The sequence below is a fragment of the Lipophrys pholis genome (assembly GCF_963383615.2).
Source record: "Lipophrys pholis genome assembly, chromosome: 20".
Lineage (NCBI taxonomy): Eukaryota > Metazoa > Chordata > Actinopteri > Blenniiformes > Blenniidae > Lipophrys > Lipophrys pholis.
The window spans coordinates 19177790-19191884 of NC_137648.1; the positions used below are offsets into that span (position 1 = coordinate 19177790).

A 14095-nucleotide genomic window follows, 5' to 3' on the forward strand; every position below is an offset into this window, starting at 1 on the left:
TATCTGTAAAAACTGTCAATTTAAAATGTGAAACTGACCTATGAATTACTAAAACCTAAAAGGTTCATTCAGGTAACGAAAATCTGACCGAGGCTGCACAGTATTAAGAGAACATGACGTCGCAGCAGAGTGTTGTGACGGTGATGACTTGTGATAAATAAACAAATATACTCCTGTAAATAATGTTAATGTCTTTCAGCTTTCGATTCAAATAAGCGGCAGGATGTTTCTTTAGTGACATGAGATGCTCGCATTTCTCTCGCTCAAACACTGCAGAGCTCACCGAGTTCTCTCTACACACATTAGTATTTGTATGTACTGCAACTCACTAAAAGAAAGACATTCCAGGACTTTTCATTTCATTTAAAAAAAAAACTTTTTTGCAGTCTAACGTTAGATGGATTATTTATAATCATTCAGGAGAAAAGCTCCATGTGGTTAAAAAATGGGCTTTAATTCAAATTCATTGCTTATTTCAAGCAGTTATACGTTTTGGTGTAAGATAGTATTATATATGAGTCCATGTATTTGTGTTTCAGTCCATGCTTAGGGTCACTTTATATGATTGTTTCAAGTTCCATTTACACAACAGCATTCCAAGTTAAAACACATTGTCTTTTTAGTTTCAGAAAAGTTTCGCTTTGACACGGCAGCGTTTTGAAAACAATGTCCAGCAGGTGAAAAACACTATATAAGTGAAATCAATTTAGACCAAAATGAAAGAAATGCTGAAAACGATGTAGTTTTCATGTTTGGCCATTAGTGGGTGCTGTTCATTTTTGCAATAAAATGACACACACACGCAGCAGAGAAAAATCCCGTTACAAATATTAACAATGGGAGAGCACGGACATTCTAGTGCACAGACGACCAAGTTGGATTCTTATTACTGTGACTGTCAAAGTAAAAGTACCAAGTCCCAGGAGAATGTGGACTGGGAGTCATGACACGGCGGAGGAAACTTTCTTATTGTACATCTACTTCTGTATGTGCTGAAGAACCATTTACTGTGGTGGTGGTGCTCATGTGCAATAGCAACGTTGTTGTTTGAACGGGACCTAAACTGTTGTTGTTTGTAGACCAAGCAAGTCAATTCCACCTTCTTCTGAGACTTTGATATAAAACTGTGATAAAGTGATATCGGCGAAGGCATATAAAAGCACTTTTAGAGGTTTCACAATCTGCACAAAGCCTCATATACTAAAGTATTGTTGCGAGAGCTTTGAATATCTGCATGTCCTCTCCCTTGTAAAGGTGCGTTATGCTGATGGAGAACTCTGGAGCAACTCTGTTGTTTCTGGCAGATCACGAATTAAGCAAAACAGGAAAACATTATATTAATAAAAAAAAATGAAGAAAAAAAACGGCGCTCCATCGCGCCGGTGTGCAGGCCGCTCCGTCTGGACGAGGCACCTGGACGCCCCGAGTCGTACGTTAGAAAATCAAAAGGTGTACTTTTATTTTGTAGCCGTCTGGTAAACGAGGCCAGCGGCTGCAGCCAGGAGGACCTGGAGAAGACGCTGGACCTGACCTGGCTGTTAGTGTGCCTAACACAGCCTGATGACCAGGGACACTTTAACGCTACATTACAGACAGCAGTCTCAGCTCCAGATGCCTGATATTTTAGGGAGGGGGGGGGGGGGGATTTGTTGGAAACAAAAGAACGCTTGTAGTTTATTAAAATTTACCGACTATAAAATGAATTGGGACTGGAATGGAAAGCAGGGCCCTCGCTCACCTTCACATGGGGTTTGTCCAGCAGCTTCAGGAGCTCTTTGATTTCTGCAGTGGCTGATTTTCCCTCCAGCTCATCGGACAGCTGAAAAGGAGAAAACACAGAATGCTCACATTCCTAATGCAACACATCAAAAAAGGCCATTAAACATGCCGGTGGGGAACAAATGAAAGTTTCTCCTTTGTAAGAAATACCCTGACAACAAATACTTTACCCTGCTGGGTTTGTATTGTGAGCACGAGGTCAGCAGCCGTGCAGTCATCGATTACGATAATTTGTGATCCGACTACAGGAGGCTTTGATTGTATCACTACAGACAGGGACGCATTGCAATGCAAGTTAGCAGTAATGACAATAGTTCATTATGAGAAAGGTTGTTTAGTGGTGAAAATCTGGAAAATGTATTTAAAACACAGCATAATACATCAGAAGGCAGTAGGACGTTGATTATATTGCAAAAAGCTGCGCCTCTTTCCCCCAGAATCCCTTAAAGACCGATTCAATTTGAATAATCGTGCTTCAACCAATAGTTACCAGTTATAATCTAACATCCTTCTTTTTTCCAGAAATCAAGTCAAAGAGACAGGAAGTCAAGCTCAGCGTCTAGTATTTGCACGCCTGACTAACAAATAAGTGAAAACTGACTCCACAAGTGGGAACTTGAGAAGGTCAATAAATGCACAAGAAACCATATAGGCTGGTGGGACCTTGTGAAATTCTGATTTTGAATAAAAAAACAGGGAAGAAAAAACATAGATAGGAATTAAATTAAGATTACTGTACGCCCGCACGAGCAATTTTAACCAAAACTTGAATAAAGAAAACTGTGTGAAGACAGGCCTTTATGCGATTACTTATGTAACTTCTCAAAATGAGAGATCCTGATAGTGTACAAGATGTCGAAAAGACCAACGGCCCATTCATTCACTGTTCGGTCAGTCCAGGCGTTTCTCTGATTCATTCATAATTAAACCAAACTGCACCCGATCTAAAGTCAGCAGTAAGGGGTCCCGGTACACTGCTTTGGTGCACACCAGACTTCACACGGCAGAGCTTACACTTGATGAGCTTCAGCACAAGAACAGATCTCTAAAGCGGTGTCTTTTGAATGTTGCTTAACTGGACACTCGTACCTGTTGTGAAGTACTGGTGATCAGTCGCAGTGTTAGCTTGGATATGCGTCAGCTTTTATTGCACCGTGGACAGAAAACGGATGAATAAAAACATTTTAAGAGAGTGAAGACACTTATTCAATCAGTCCAGGAATCAAATAGCCACATTAGAATAGAACTTCACGTCCCAGTTCTTATGAAACCGGTTTGATCTCAACCACCGAAGATGATGATCAGACACAAAATGGAACAGAGCCGCAGGCAAATGAGAAAGAAGTCAGATGCAAACGGTCGAATTCAGGAGCAAGTGACCTAATGGGAAATACCGTACAGAGCGAGGGAGTTATCTTCTGAGAGCCTGAGTAGAAAGATACCCGGGGATCCAGCCGGCGGTCGAACCTCGAGTTGAACCAAAGCAAAACCACAGGAGAGGCGACACGGTGTTGAGTTCAGGGTGACTCAGCAGGGGGGGGGGCGGTGAGGTCACACTCCGTCATGGGACCGACAACTCCCACTTGTTGCCACCTTTCCTTTTGATTGAATTTACTATTCTCCCAGATCGTTTTTCAAGGTGAAGAAAACAGCTCAGTCCTGCTGAAAACAACGTGAGAGCGTCTCTGAGCGGAGGAACCGGGCCGGACGGCGCTCGTCTGGAAGCTTCTAATGGCCGGGCCACGCTCCTCCATCTGCACTGCAGATTTATGGGTGAAGTTCCTGGATGCAGGCGCAGAGGCAGACCGATACAAGAAGACTTTATTCTCGATATTTGGACTCTTGTTCCTAAAAGTTTGACTCGTCTCTGCAATCAGCTACAGAAGTGTCACACCTATTTACCCCATTTATCGTTTATAGTTACATAACAATGTTTTCAGGTGAAAACAGAAAACTTTGGCCCCTTTTAAGCCCCGTTTACACGACATTTCAACTGACGACATCTAATCCTTTTAAAAAAACAAACAAATGGACAGCAATGGAGTTAATATGCCGGGCCACGGGAGGGCGCTGTTGCTCGTTTTTGTATTGAAACCACACAGAAGTGCGTACAGAACAAAACGCTATCAACGCGAACAATATCTAAATAACCCGACATTCGCATGGACTGATGAGGAATCGGATGCTATCAGGGGAGAATCTCAACTATTAAACCCCTGATTTGGACGATAAACTAGAATACGGACCGAGAGTCAAACTACTACGGGGGCCGCCATGTTTCTTTAGTGGCACATGAGCCGAAGGAAGAATCTTTTCACCTTGGGAGCCACTTTAAAAACTTCACAGGTGCAGTGGATCTGCACACTGCTGTGGTGTAAACAGACCCCCAACAGTAAAGAAGGTTTTACCGATACACTCCCAAAGTGGAACTTTTTGAAAATTGTTCCAACTCCATATCTTTGGAAACGCATTGAAACGGAAGAAAACACAACTTTTCTAAAAGTTGCTACTGCAGATGCGCGCCACGGCCGTCAGTCAGTAATTGTTCTGCACATGCTCAGCAGAGACAATCAGAACAATGTTTTCCTCCGTGGTGTCGGGACTACCAGTCTACATTCTCGTGGGACTTGGTACTTTTATTTTGACAGTCACCGGAAGAACAATCCAACTTGGTCGTCTGTCCATTAGAATGTCCGTGTTGTCCAATTGTTAATGTTTAGAGCGTATTGTTCTCTGTATAGGTGTGTGAGGTTTCATTACAAAAACAAACAACAGCACCAACTCCTGGCCCAACATGGTAATGACATCATTTTCAGCATTTCTGCAGATTCCATATAAATGGACAACATTTTCTAAATGTTGCCGTATAAACGCAAATCGTTTCTGAACAGAAAATGCAAAAACGGGGTCTTACAATAGACAAATTCACACTAAAGAAACGTCCAAAGATTGTTTATTGCTTTTATGTTGATGTAATGTAGATTTATATTCCGAGTCACACTCAATAATTGAATCTTTTTTTCTGTCCCTAAAAAAAAAGATATACACATTTTGTAGTTTTTTTTGCGAAGACAAGCAAACTGTGTTGACTAAACGGTGGATAAAAGAATTTTCTAAAGAGACATTACCAAATTAGTTTTTCTGACCACTGATATGAGTGCAGGATGCTGAAGCAAAAACATTTACAGTAAAGACTCAAACCCACTCAAACCCACACAGACCTGCAGGCTGCACTTTATTTTACAGTACATTTTATTATCTCGTCATCCTGTTTTTCCAGCGTGACTGTGAATTGCTGCCACATCTGTCCCTGCTGCGTCCTCCATCTGTGCTTGTTGTGCCTTTTCAGAAGTCCATCTCTTGTTTTTCCAGCTTCACCTCTCCCCGTCTCAAACCCGAGTCCACCGACTTAGCAGATTCATGAATAATGAAATCTAAATTGCGAGCTTGGCTGGAAGGAATGACGTAAGCCCGAGGAAGGAAAAACACAGCTGACTGACGCTTGCGTGTTCAAAGTGTCAACGCGCAGTGTGAGGAGGCTCCAGAGGCTGCGTTTTTCGTCGTGTACCAGATAAGCTGAGCAGCAGCGGAGGAGCGGCACAGGTTTTTCTTTTTTTTTTTAAACGCGTGACGATGACGGAGTTTGGAAAAACCTGGAGTTCAGTTTGAGTAACGACCCCCGCGGTGCGGGAGTGAGGCATCAGATGTGAGGCCGGGGGTAAAAGGCCAGAGGGGGGCGATGCTCTGTCACTTTACCCCGGGAACTTGTGCTGCTGAGGACGGCATCGGGCCTTTCTCGTTATTTCCATTCGTTCTGACCCCCCCCGCTAAGAGAGAGGGGTCGCACTAATGAATGGCCACCGGGGTCAAGGTTACTGCTGCTGACCCTCGGTCAGCCCCCGCTCTGTTCACCCCGATACAAACATATAACCAAGAAGACCGAATCAAAGCCAAGAAGAAAAAGACAAATTGAGGGATATGAGGATGAAGGTCAATGTCTTTAGTGGGGAACTGTCTCATGCATCATCTGTCATCTCATCTCCCCCTCCTCCTCCTCCTTCCTCCTCCTCCTCCGTCCTGTTAAAAGCTGCCGCTGCCATAACTCAGCGTGGAGGACAGATGGGACATGTTTGACAACACATTCCTCTGTCCACCTTCACGCTTCCCTGCCGGACTCACATTTTCCAGCCTCGGTCCTTCACGGAGAGCGATGATGCCGCTCTCCCCGGAGACTGTGTGCATTTCATTTGTTAGATGTCAGTGCAGGCGCTGCAGTGTTTGGAGAGGTTTGATCCCGTCGTGTCAGTTTATGGCTCTCTGTTGACCCCCGGACAGCTGAAGGCGCTCTTCTTTTGATGCACAGAGACGCTGCCAAATACATCAGGCTTAGTCCAGTCTTCTGTAGGAAGAGTTAAACTACTCACTTTTACTCAAAAGAATCCTGATCTCATTTAATACCTAATAGAATTAAACTGCACATGCTGGTTTAGTACAAAAAAGGATTCTATGTATTTCCTATTTTTAATAAATCTTTTATTAAATTTATTTTACTAATTGGATTTTATACTTTGGGGCGCAATTTAATGCAATCCAATAAAAATAAACCGATATTCAGACTGAGCATAAGGCCTGATGCACAACAAAACAGGTGCATATTTAATGTTGTATGGATGCAAAGATCTACAAACAGGATTTTCTGAGGATTGTGACTGACCGACGCACCCGATATCTCGCACATACGATCAATGAAGTGCGTTTGCCTCAACAATATCGAATGTAATATCATATATTAGCTGCAATAGCTTGAAAAAGTAAGGTTTGATGGATCAATGCGTGAGTAATGTGAAGTTACTGCTTGTCAAATATGTTGAAAAGACAGTAATCAGGTCACTAAAGAACATATTCACTGTTGTTGATTAAATGTTTGAAAAAATAAATCTAACAACAATTTCTGATTCCTCGACTGTTGCTCAGTAAAATCTGACAACAAACAAAGTCCTCTCACTCTGCTCCTCCTTCATAGCCAGGCTGAGCTCTCTGGTGGCACCCGGTGGTCTTTCCAGGGAACAGCAGCACCGGGCATTGAGACGTTGGGAATCTGGCCAGATGAGGGAAAGGTTTCTCCAGGAGGGTGAGAAGGGTACAAGTCAACCGCCACGACGTGCGGTGGCAGTTCAACCGATGGACGGCGATCTGGAACATGCGGGCGGGATCCGGTTTACTGCTGATACGGCGCGCTTCGCTTTCGATGACGGGACTCCGATTGGACGCACAGATTGGAACTTGCGCTGGGGCTGATTTGCCCTTTCTGATTAATGTAATGTGGTGTTTCACATTCCCCGCCAGAGCCAGAGTGCTTCTATTTCAGTCGGGACGAGGGCTGCAGTGCGGCCGCCGCAACCATGATGTGAAGTCGCCCGCTGACAAGGCTTTGTAAGTGTGTAACGCTGCACCTAGCCCCCGAGCCCGCCGACGATCGCGTTTCAGGCGGCACTTGGCGGGGGCGGTGGTTGGCCCCGGCAGTGGCAAGTCACCTGCTGGGAGCTGGAGACGGTGCAGCCGGGGGCCAGGCGGAGGTTAAAGTGTCATTTTATGTTCGCCAATAAATTAAGCCTCCATTACCCGAAACCGGAGCCGCGAATGAATTTCGTCTAACTGTAGACCTCTTTCCTTTGCACTTCGGTGCTCAGCCACCACTTCAATAAACGTCCGTCTGAAGCGGGGACACGGGTGAAAAACAATCCGCTTTCAAAACACACGGCGTCGCTCCGAGGGCTGGGTGTTTTTTCTCTGGCCCAGGAAGGCAGACAGGTTTGTGGTGTGCTGCGAGATGCTTTGATACCCCCGTCTCTGAGCTTTATCCTCGATACCTGATAATCCCGCCGAGACTCTTTGTGGGGGAATTCACCAGGAAGTGTAAATTTGAATGTCTGTAATTTGACAAAAAAAAAAAAAAAAGAGGGCAAATCTGTAAAAAGGAGGAGAACTCGGGCAGGGGCTGATAGTTGGGGGTCTTTTTTAAAAAAATATGTGGGTTTCCGCCACAACTCTGGGGCTTCAGCCAAGACGGAGGAAAAGAGGAACGGTGAAGTGATTCTTTCCACTCGGCTGCATTCTTGCAGCCGGCGTTATCTGGTTGGCCTCTGCCAGTGGTTAACAGCAGGGCATGAACAACACACAAAAACTGAAAACAAAGCTGTAAAATGTATTTTCGAGAGGCTCCAGATTAAAATCTTAGGTTTGGGGAGCTTTGGGGACTTGCCATCGGTCCTGGCGTGTGCGTCCTCTCCTGGACGGATCGTGCCGCCTCGTCCAAAAGGTCAGGAAACCACCCCGGACCACAAAATGGCTTTTCTCCTCTCGTGACGGGCCCGGGACACTCTGGAGACTTTAGCCCGGCGCTCAGCCCCTCGTTCTCTCATCTCTCCCTTGACTCGCTACTAATTAGGATGATGTATGGCTGTGGGCTCCTTGGAAGGGGCGGAATGGACGCCGGCACTTTGATTACAATAAACAGAGCTGGGGATTTCAAACAAAACCACACACCAGTAAAAGTGCTTTTTTTTTTCCCCTCCTCCTGCCCTGGTTCTTTCTGCCGGCCGTGCCAGGCTGGCTCTATTGGTTTACACAGGTGTGTGTGCGTGCTCACTGCCGCGAGCACACGTGGCTTCCAGTAAATATCACAGATGAACAATGGGGTAACAAATGTCAGGACACTGGACGTCGACTCTGATAAATCAAACCGAATCTCTTGCGCGGCTCGACGGGGAAAATCCTGCTCAGCCGTGTCGTGACTGTTTGGCAGACGTGAAGATTTCACAGGTTAATTGGCGACGAGCGTCTGCACGCAGGAGGGGACGCGGCGGCGCTTCGTGTCGGCAAAAACCAACGGCTGGTGTGTCCATCAATCACCAGCTTCCGTCCTGATTCGAGCCTTTCAGTCCAGCTTCTAGAAAATGATCGGTCTGCCGCCGCAGAGCTGGATTTCCGACGTTGTGGCGTGTGCACGGACAGACGTCTGGTCAAGACGTGGGACGAGGGAATACAGTAATTATAACGGCGACTCATTCAAGAGTCAGATTGGAGAAACACGACAGGGAAGAGGAGAAAGTTTGAGTGCTTTAAGGTACTTAAATCATTTGTCTGAAAACAGAACAGTTCCCGCCGAATGCGTATCCAAACTTTAAAAAAAATGAACCACGAACACATTTTGCCAAAAAATACAAAACTTTACCTTCACTCATTTAAGCAATCAGGCATATTAGCTGTTGGACAAACTTTGTTTAATGGAAAAATCTAAGTGGGGAAAAGTACTAATTGCATCCTTTTGGTTTCCATGAAGAATTTTTTTTCTTTCTCTTAAGAGCAAAACACACGTTTCTTTTTTCTTGAACACGTTTTTGGGTGCACACAGTGAAAACGCATTCTGTAAATATTAATTAAAGATCTGGAGATTAAGCCAAGATTGTTCATTACTTGCTTTATTTCTTTTATTAATATATTTCTTTGGAAAGCTTTTCTTTATTTCTTTAATTTCTTTGTCAAGCACTGTGAATTACCCTGTGTTTGAATGGTGCTCTTTAGATACATTTGCCTTGCCTTGCCTCAGCAGTTTGGCTCAAAAAAAACAACAAAACCCTGTACTTGAGTATTTCCAGCTCAAGACATATTTCATTTGAATAGAATTTTTTTTTATAGAAAAGAACATTTTTTAAGACCTGATTATTGACCTTAGGGGTCATAGAAGTCCAACACTTCATTCCGCTCAGACGAAACTTAAACATTTTCTGTCTTAGGATCTTTACTTTTCACATTATACATGTTTCCTGTTGGGACAATTATCAATAAACATTCCATTAACCTCCATTGTTATGCAGATGATACTGATTGTATCATGTATGTACTGTTGTATTTGACACTATAGAAATAAAGTTGAATTGAATTGTTTTTGTTGGTTTTTTCCTCCTTTACTCGTCGTCACGTCATCCCACAGGAAATACTTTGTTACCTGATGGGCCAGAGCAGCAGCGTTGTCCAGGACGGGGATGGGTTTGCTCTCCTCATAGTGCTGCAGCCGCTCGTGGATCTGAAAGGACAGATTGTGTTGGTGATTAAAGGTCACATTGGTTCAGGTGGCGTTCACATTGACCTTAGAGACCGGATCAAACCGCCCGGAAAACGTCACGCAGCAGCTGGTTTGCGGGCGCTGTCACCCGAAACAAACACTGACCAGAGAGGAAATGAAGAAACACGGCTCATTGATTGGTCCGGCCCGAAAGAGGAAGGTCCGCCGCTTTAGCCCGTGGGGGCTAGGCTAGTTAGCTCGTGACTAATGGGTAGCCACAAAAAACTGCAATATATAGTCTTCAGACCAGATATCAATGAGAGTCTTCTTCACGACTTCTTCCTCACTACTCCACGTCTGGCCACAAGATATTTTCCAACTTTTACTTTCTGCGTCTCCTGAGTTGCGCGGTTAGCGTTGTTTGTTTACTTCCCAGAATGCATTGTGCACTAGGTCACGTCCTCTCACCCCACCCGCTGGAAAGAAGGTTTGTAAAGGAACTGAGACCAGAGATCTCTTGTTAGCTCCGGTTCAGAGTTTGTGGGCGTGTTCTCGTCGCCGAAATGAAACGGTTTTCCACTGAAGACACTCTGGTCCGGACCAAACAGTGGGAGTGTGAACACGCCCTAAGAGAGGAGGATCGACTCCGAGGCCTCTCCGAGCAAAAGCACACAAGGAGCCATGTGCAAGAGCACACTTGTAGGAAAACATGTTCATCCTTTAGCCACAGCTGAAGGTCACTTTTACACGCTGAGAGCACACAGATCTTTCACTGCCTCGCCTGAGTGTAACGCTCGGCTCCCAAGTATTTCAGCTCGTTCAGCCTCTGTACAAACAACCCCCCCGGCCCCCCCCTTTTCCACCGTGCACCTGATACGCCCCAGTGGCCCGGTGAGGAGTCCAAATCATTTCAGCAGCCCGGCTAAATTGGCTAAACATTTCCTTATCAGCCTCGACGCCGCGGCTGCACGATGTTGAGAGACGGGAGCGGCGGCTCCGGGGAGTTGCTCGGGTGGAAAGCGAGCCCGGCAGCGCCGTGTTAACGCTTGCTCATTTACACACACGAGGACACTTCATCACTCCGGGGCTGATACGCCGAACAGAGACGGAATCATTTAAACACTCTCGCGCCCACGCCGTCAAACACAAACACAGCCGTGCACTTGCGATCCGGCCTACACACACGGAGATGTGGTGTGTTTGTGATTTAGGAGCAGCTGTGCAGGAATGCGTTGACAGCGTACAGGCTGCTGTCAGGTCCCATCAGACAGCAGACAGGGACGGCGGTCCTCCCGAGGAGCCCCGCCCCCCTCCCTTCCTCTACGACCCGCTCCCCGGCCCGATGGCCTGACTGATAGCTGGGCTCCGGGCCTGCAGCCTCCAGCTGGATGTCCTAGAAAGAATTCCAGCACGATGGAGGAGCAGGAGACACTCGGGCCAGATAGCGAGTCAGAGGGCCAAATCCACTTATGTGGGAGCGCACACACACACACATACACACTGATGGATCTGCGACAGCGCTTAGCAAGACAAAAGCAGTTTGTTTGCCGTCACGCTGAGCAGACGCTGCGTGCAATTAAAACATCTGTTCTGAGGACTGTTAAGACGTAACTCTCACTCGCCGCGCGGTAGCGGCGCGACGGCTCTTTGAGCAGGTTTCTTTCGGGGGGGGGGGGGGGGGGATTCATCCCGACGAGCTAGCCGCCGCCAGCGACATGCGAGGATGAGTTCATTTGAGTCTCCTCAAGCTGCCGTCTGTCTCCGATAACCGCCAGAGAGAAGTAAATCCTGCAAACAGAGCCGTGATGTCATCCAGCGAGCTACCGAAATACACCGGCAGCAGCATACCGAAGGCTGTTTTATGACCGTCTCGAAATGAAAAAAAAAAAAAAACTAAACTAAAAAAAAAAAAAAAAAGCAACACAACTATGTGAGAAATGCCTCTGCCCTCTCTGCCCATCAGCGCCGGGGTTTAACCGTCGGCCTTAAACAGCTCCAGTCTTTTCAGTGGCTCTCGTCCACACGGACTCCGGCCGTAAATCACGGCCTGTTAGGAAGCCTTGGCCCGCCGGGCGGCCATGTTTCAAGGTCAGCTTAGGGGTTCAAATCCCCGCGTAAAGCCGACATTACTCGGCCATAAAACATGGTGCATTAGGCGTGTCGTGGAGGAAATCTGCTGAAGGCCTGGGGGGGGGGGGGGGGGTGTGGGGGGGTGTGGGGGGGTGGGGGCTCAGAAGCTCAAAACAGAGGAGTTCAGAACAAGACAGCTGCGATGTGAAGTGAGATGAATGGTGATGCACTGAATCTGCGAGACGCCCGCAGAGGCACAGGAGCTTCCGAGAGGGCAGTGGAGACGAATCAGAATGACCTCCGTGCCGTTGTTTACGCCGTGTGAAGCTAATTCAGAGATTTTCTTCCAAAGACTTTGGACATGTTGGAAAATGATCAAAACACGACCAACACTTGTGTGTTTAACTTCCAGGATTGGGGTCGTCATAGAGAGTTGATTTTCAGACAGAGATTTAGATGTTGGTCGTTTTTATTAGACACACATTCCCCGATTCAGAGAATCGTAGTAGTTTAAGACTTAATTTCATGTTCTTGCTGATTGTATAAATTAGTAATAGTTTTTCGTGGTGTGATGATCAAACTTTTTATGTCTGCTTTTAACACTGATCAGCCACAGCATTAAAGGAGTCCTATTCTCCAGCTTTTCAACTCTTCCTCATGATCTCGTTGGTCCAGAAACCTTGTATTCAAAGTTTATACAGTGGGGCAAAAAAGTATTTAGTCAGCCACCGATTGTGCAAGTTCTCCCACTTAAAATGATGACAGAGGTCTGTAATTTTCATCATAGGTACACTTCAACTGTGAGAGACAGAATGTGAAAAAAAAATCCAGGAATTCACATTGTAGGAATTTTAAAGCATTTATTTGTAAATTATGGTGGAAAATAAGTATTTGGTCACTTCAAACAAGAAAGATCTCTGGCTCTCACAGACCTGTAACTTCTTCTTTAAGCTCTTCTGTCCTCCACTCGTTACCTGTATTAATGGCACCTCTTTGAACTCGTTATCTGTATAAAAGACACCTGTCCACAACCTCAAACAGTCAGACTCCAAACTCCACTATGGCCAAGACCAAAGAGCTGTCGAAGGACACCAGGAAAAGAATTGTAGACCTGCACCAGACTGGGAAGAGTGAATCTACAATAGGCAAGCAGCTTGGTGTGAAAAAATCAACTGTGGGAGCAATTATCAGAAAATGGAAGACATACAAGACCACTGATAATCTCCCTCGATCTGGGGCTCCACGCAAGACCTCATCCCGTGGGGTCAAAATGATCATGAGAACGGTGAGCAAAAATCCCAGAACCACACGGGGGGACCTGGTGAATGACCTGCAGAGAGCTGGGACCAAAGTAACAAAGGTTACCATCAGTAACACACTACGCCGACAGGGAATCAAATCCTGCAGTGCCAGACGTGTCCCCCTGCTTAAGCCAGTGCATGTCCAGGCCCGTCTGAAGTTTGCCAGAGAGCACATGGATGATACAGCAGAGGATTGGGAGAATGTCATGTGGTCAGATGAAACCAAAATAGAACTTTTTGGTATAAACACAACTCGTCGTGTTTGGAGGAAGAAGAATACTGAGTTGCATCCCAAGAACACCATACCTACTGTGAAGCAAGGGGGTGGAAACATCATGCTTTGGGGCTGTTTTTCTGCTAAGGGGACAGGACGACTGATCTGTGTTAAGGAAAGAATGAATGGGGCCATGTATCGTGAGATTTTGAGCCAAAACTTCCTTCCATCAGTGAGAGCTTTGAAGATGAAACGTGGCTGGGTCTTCCAGCATGACAATGATCCCAAACACACCGCCCGGGCAACGAAGGAGTGGCTCCGTAAGAAGCATTTGAAAGTCCTGGAGTGGCCTAGCCAGTCTCCAGACCTCAACCCCATAGAAAATCTGTGGAGGGAGTTGAAAGTCCGTGTTGCTCGGTGACAGCCCCAAAACATCACTGCTCTCGAGAAGATCTGCATGGAGGAATGGGCCAAAATATCAGCTACTGTGTGTGCAAACCTGGTAAAGACCTATAGTAATCGTTTGACCTCTGTTATTGCCAACAAAGGTTATATTACAAAGTATTGAGTTGAATTTTTGTTATTGACCAAATACTTATTTTCCACCATGATTTACGAATAAATTCCTTAAAAATCCTACAATGTGAATTCCTGGATTTTTTTTTC

The 14095-nt window shown here is 45.8% G+C and overlaps 1 protein-coding gene across 3 annotated transcripts in view; it reads right to left on the bottom strand.

The window, feature by feature from the left end:
- The window catches only part of mpp7a (MAGUK p55 scaffold protein 7a), a 164127-nt gene that overhangs the window by 81596 nt on the left and 68436 nt on the right, over positions 1 to 14095 (bottom strand). For all 3 annotated transcript variants that reach the window (XM_080489714.1, XM_080489715.1, XM_080489713.1), the window contains exons 4-5: positions 9788 to 9865; positions 1739 to 1819 (exon numbers count right to left, since the gene is read on the bottom strand). In XM_080489714.1, the coding sequence (XP_080345840.1) occupies positions 1739 to 1819; positions 9788 to 9865 (159 nt within the window). The remainder of the gene's footprint in view (positions 1 to 1738; positions 1820 to 9787; positions 9866 to 14095) is intronic.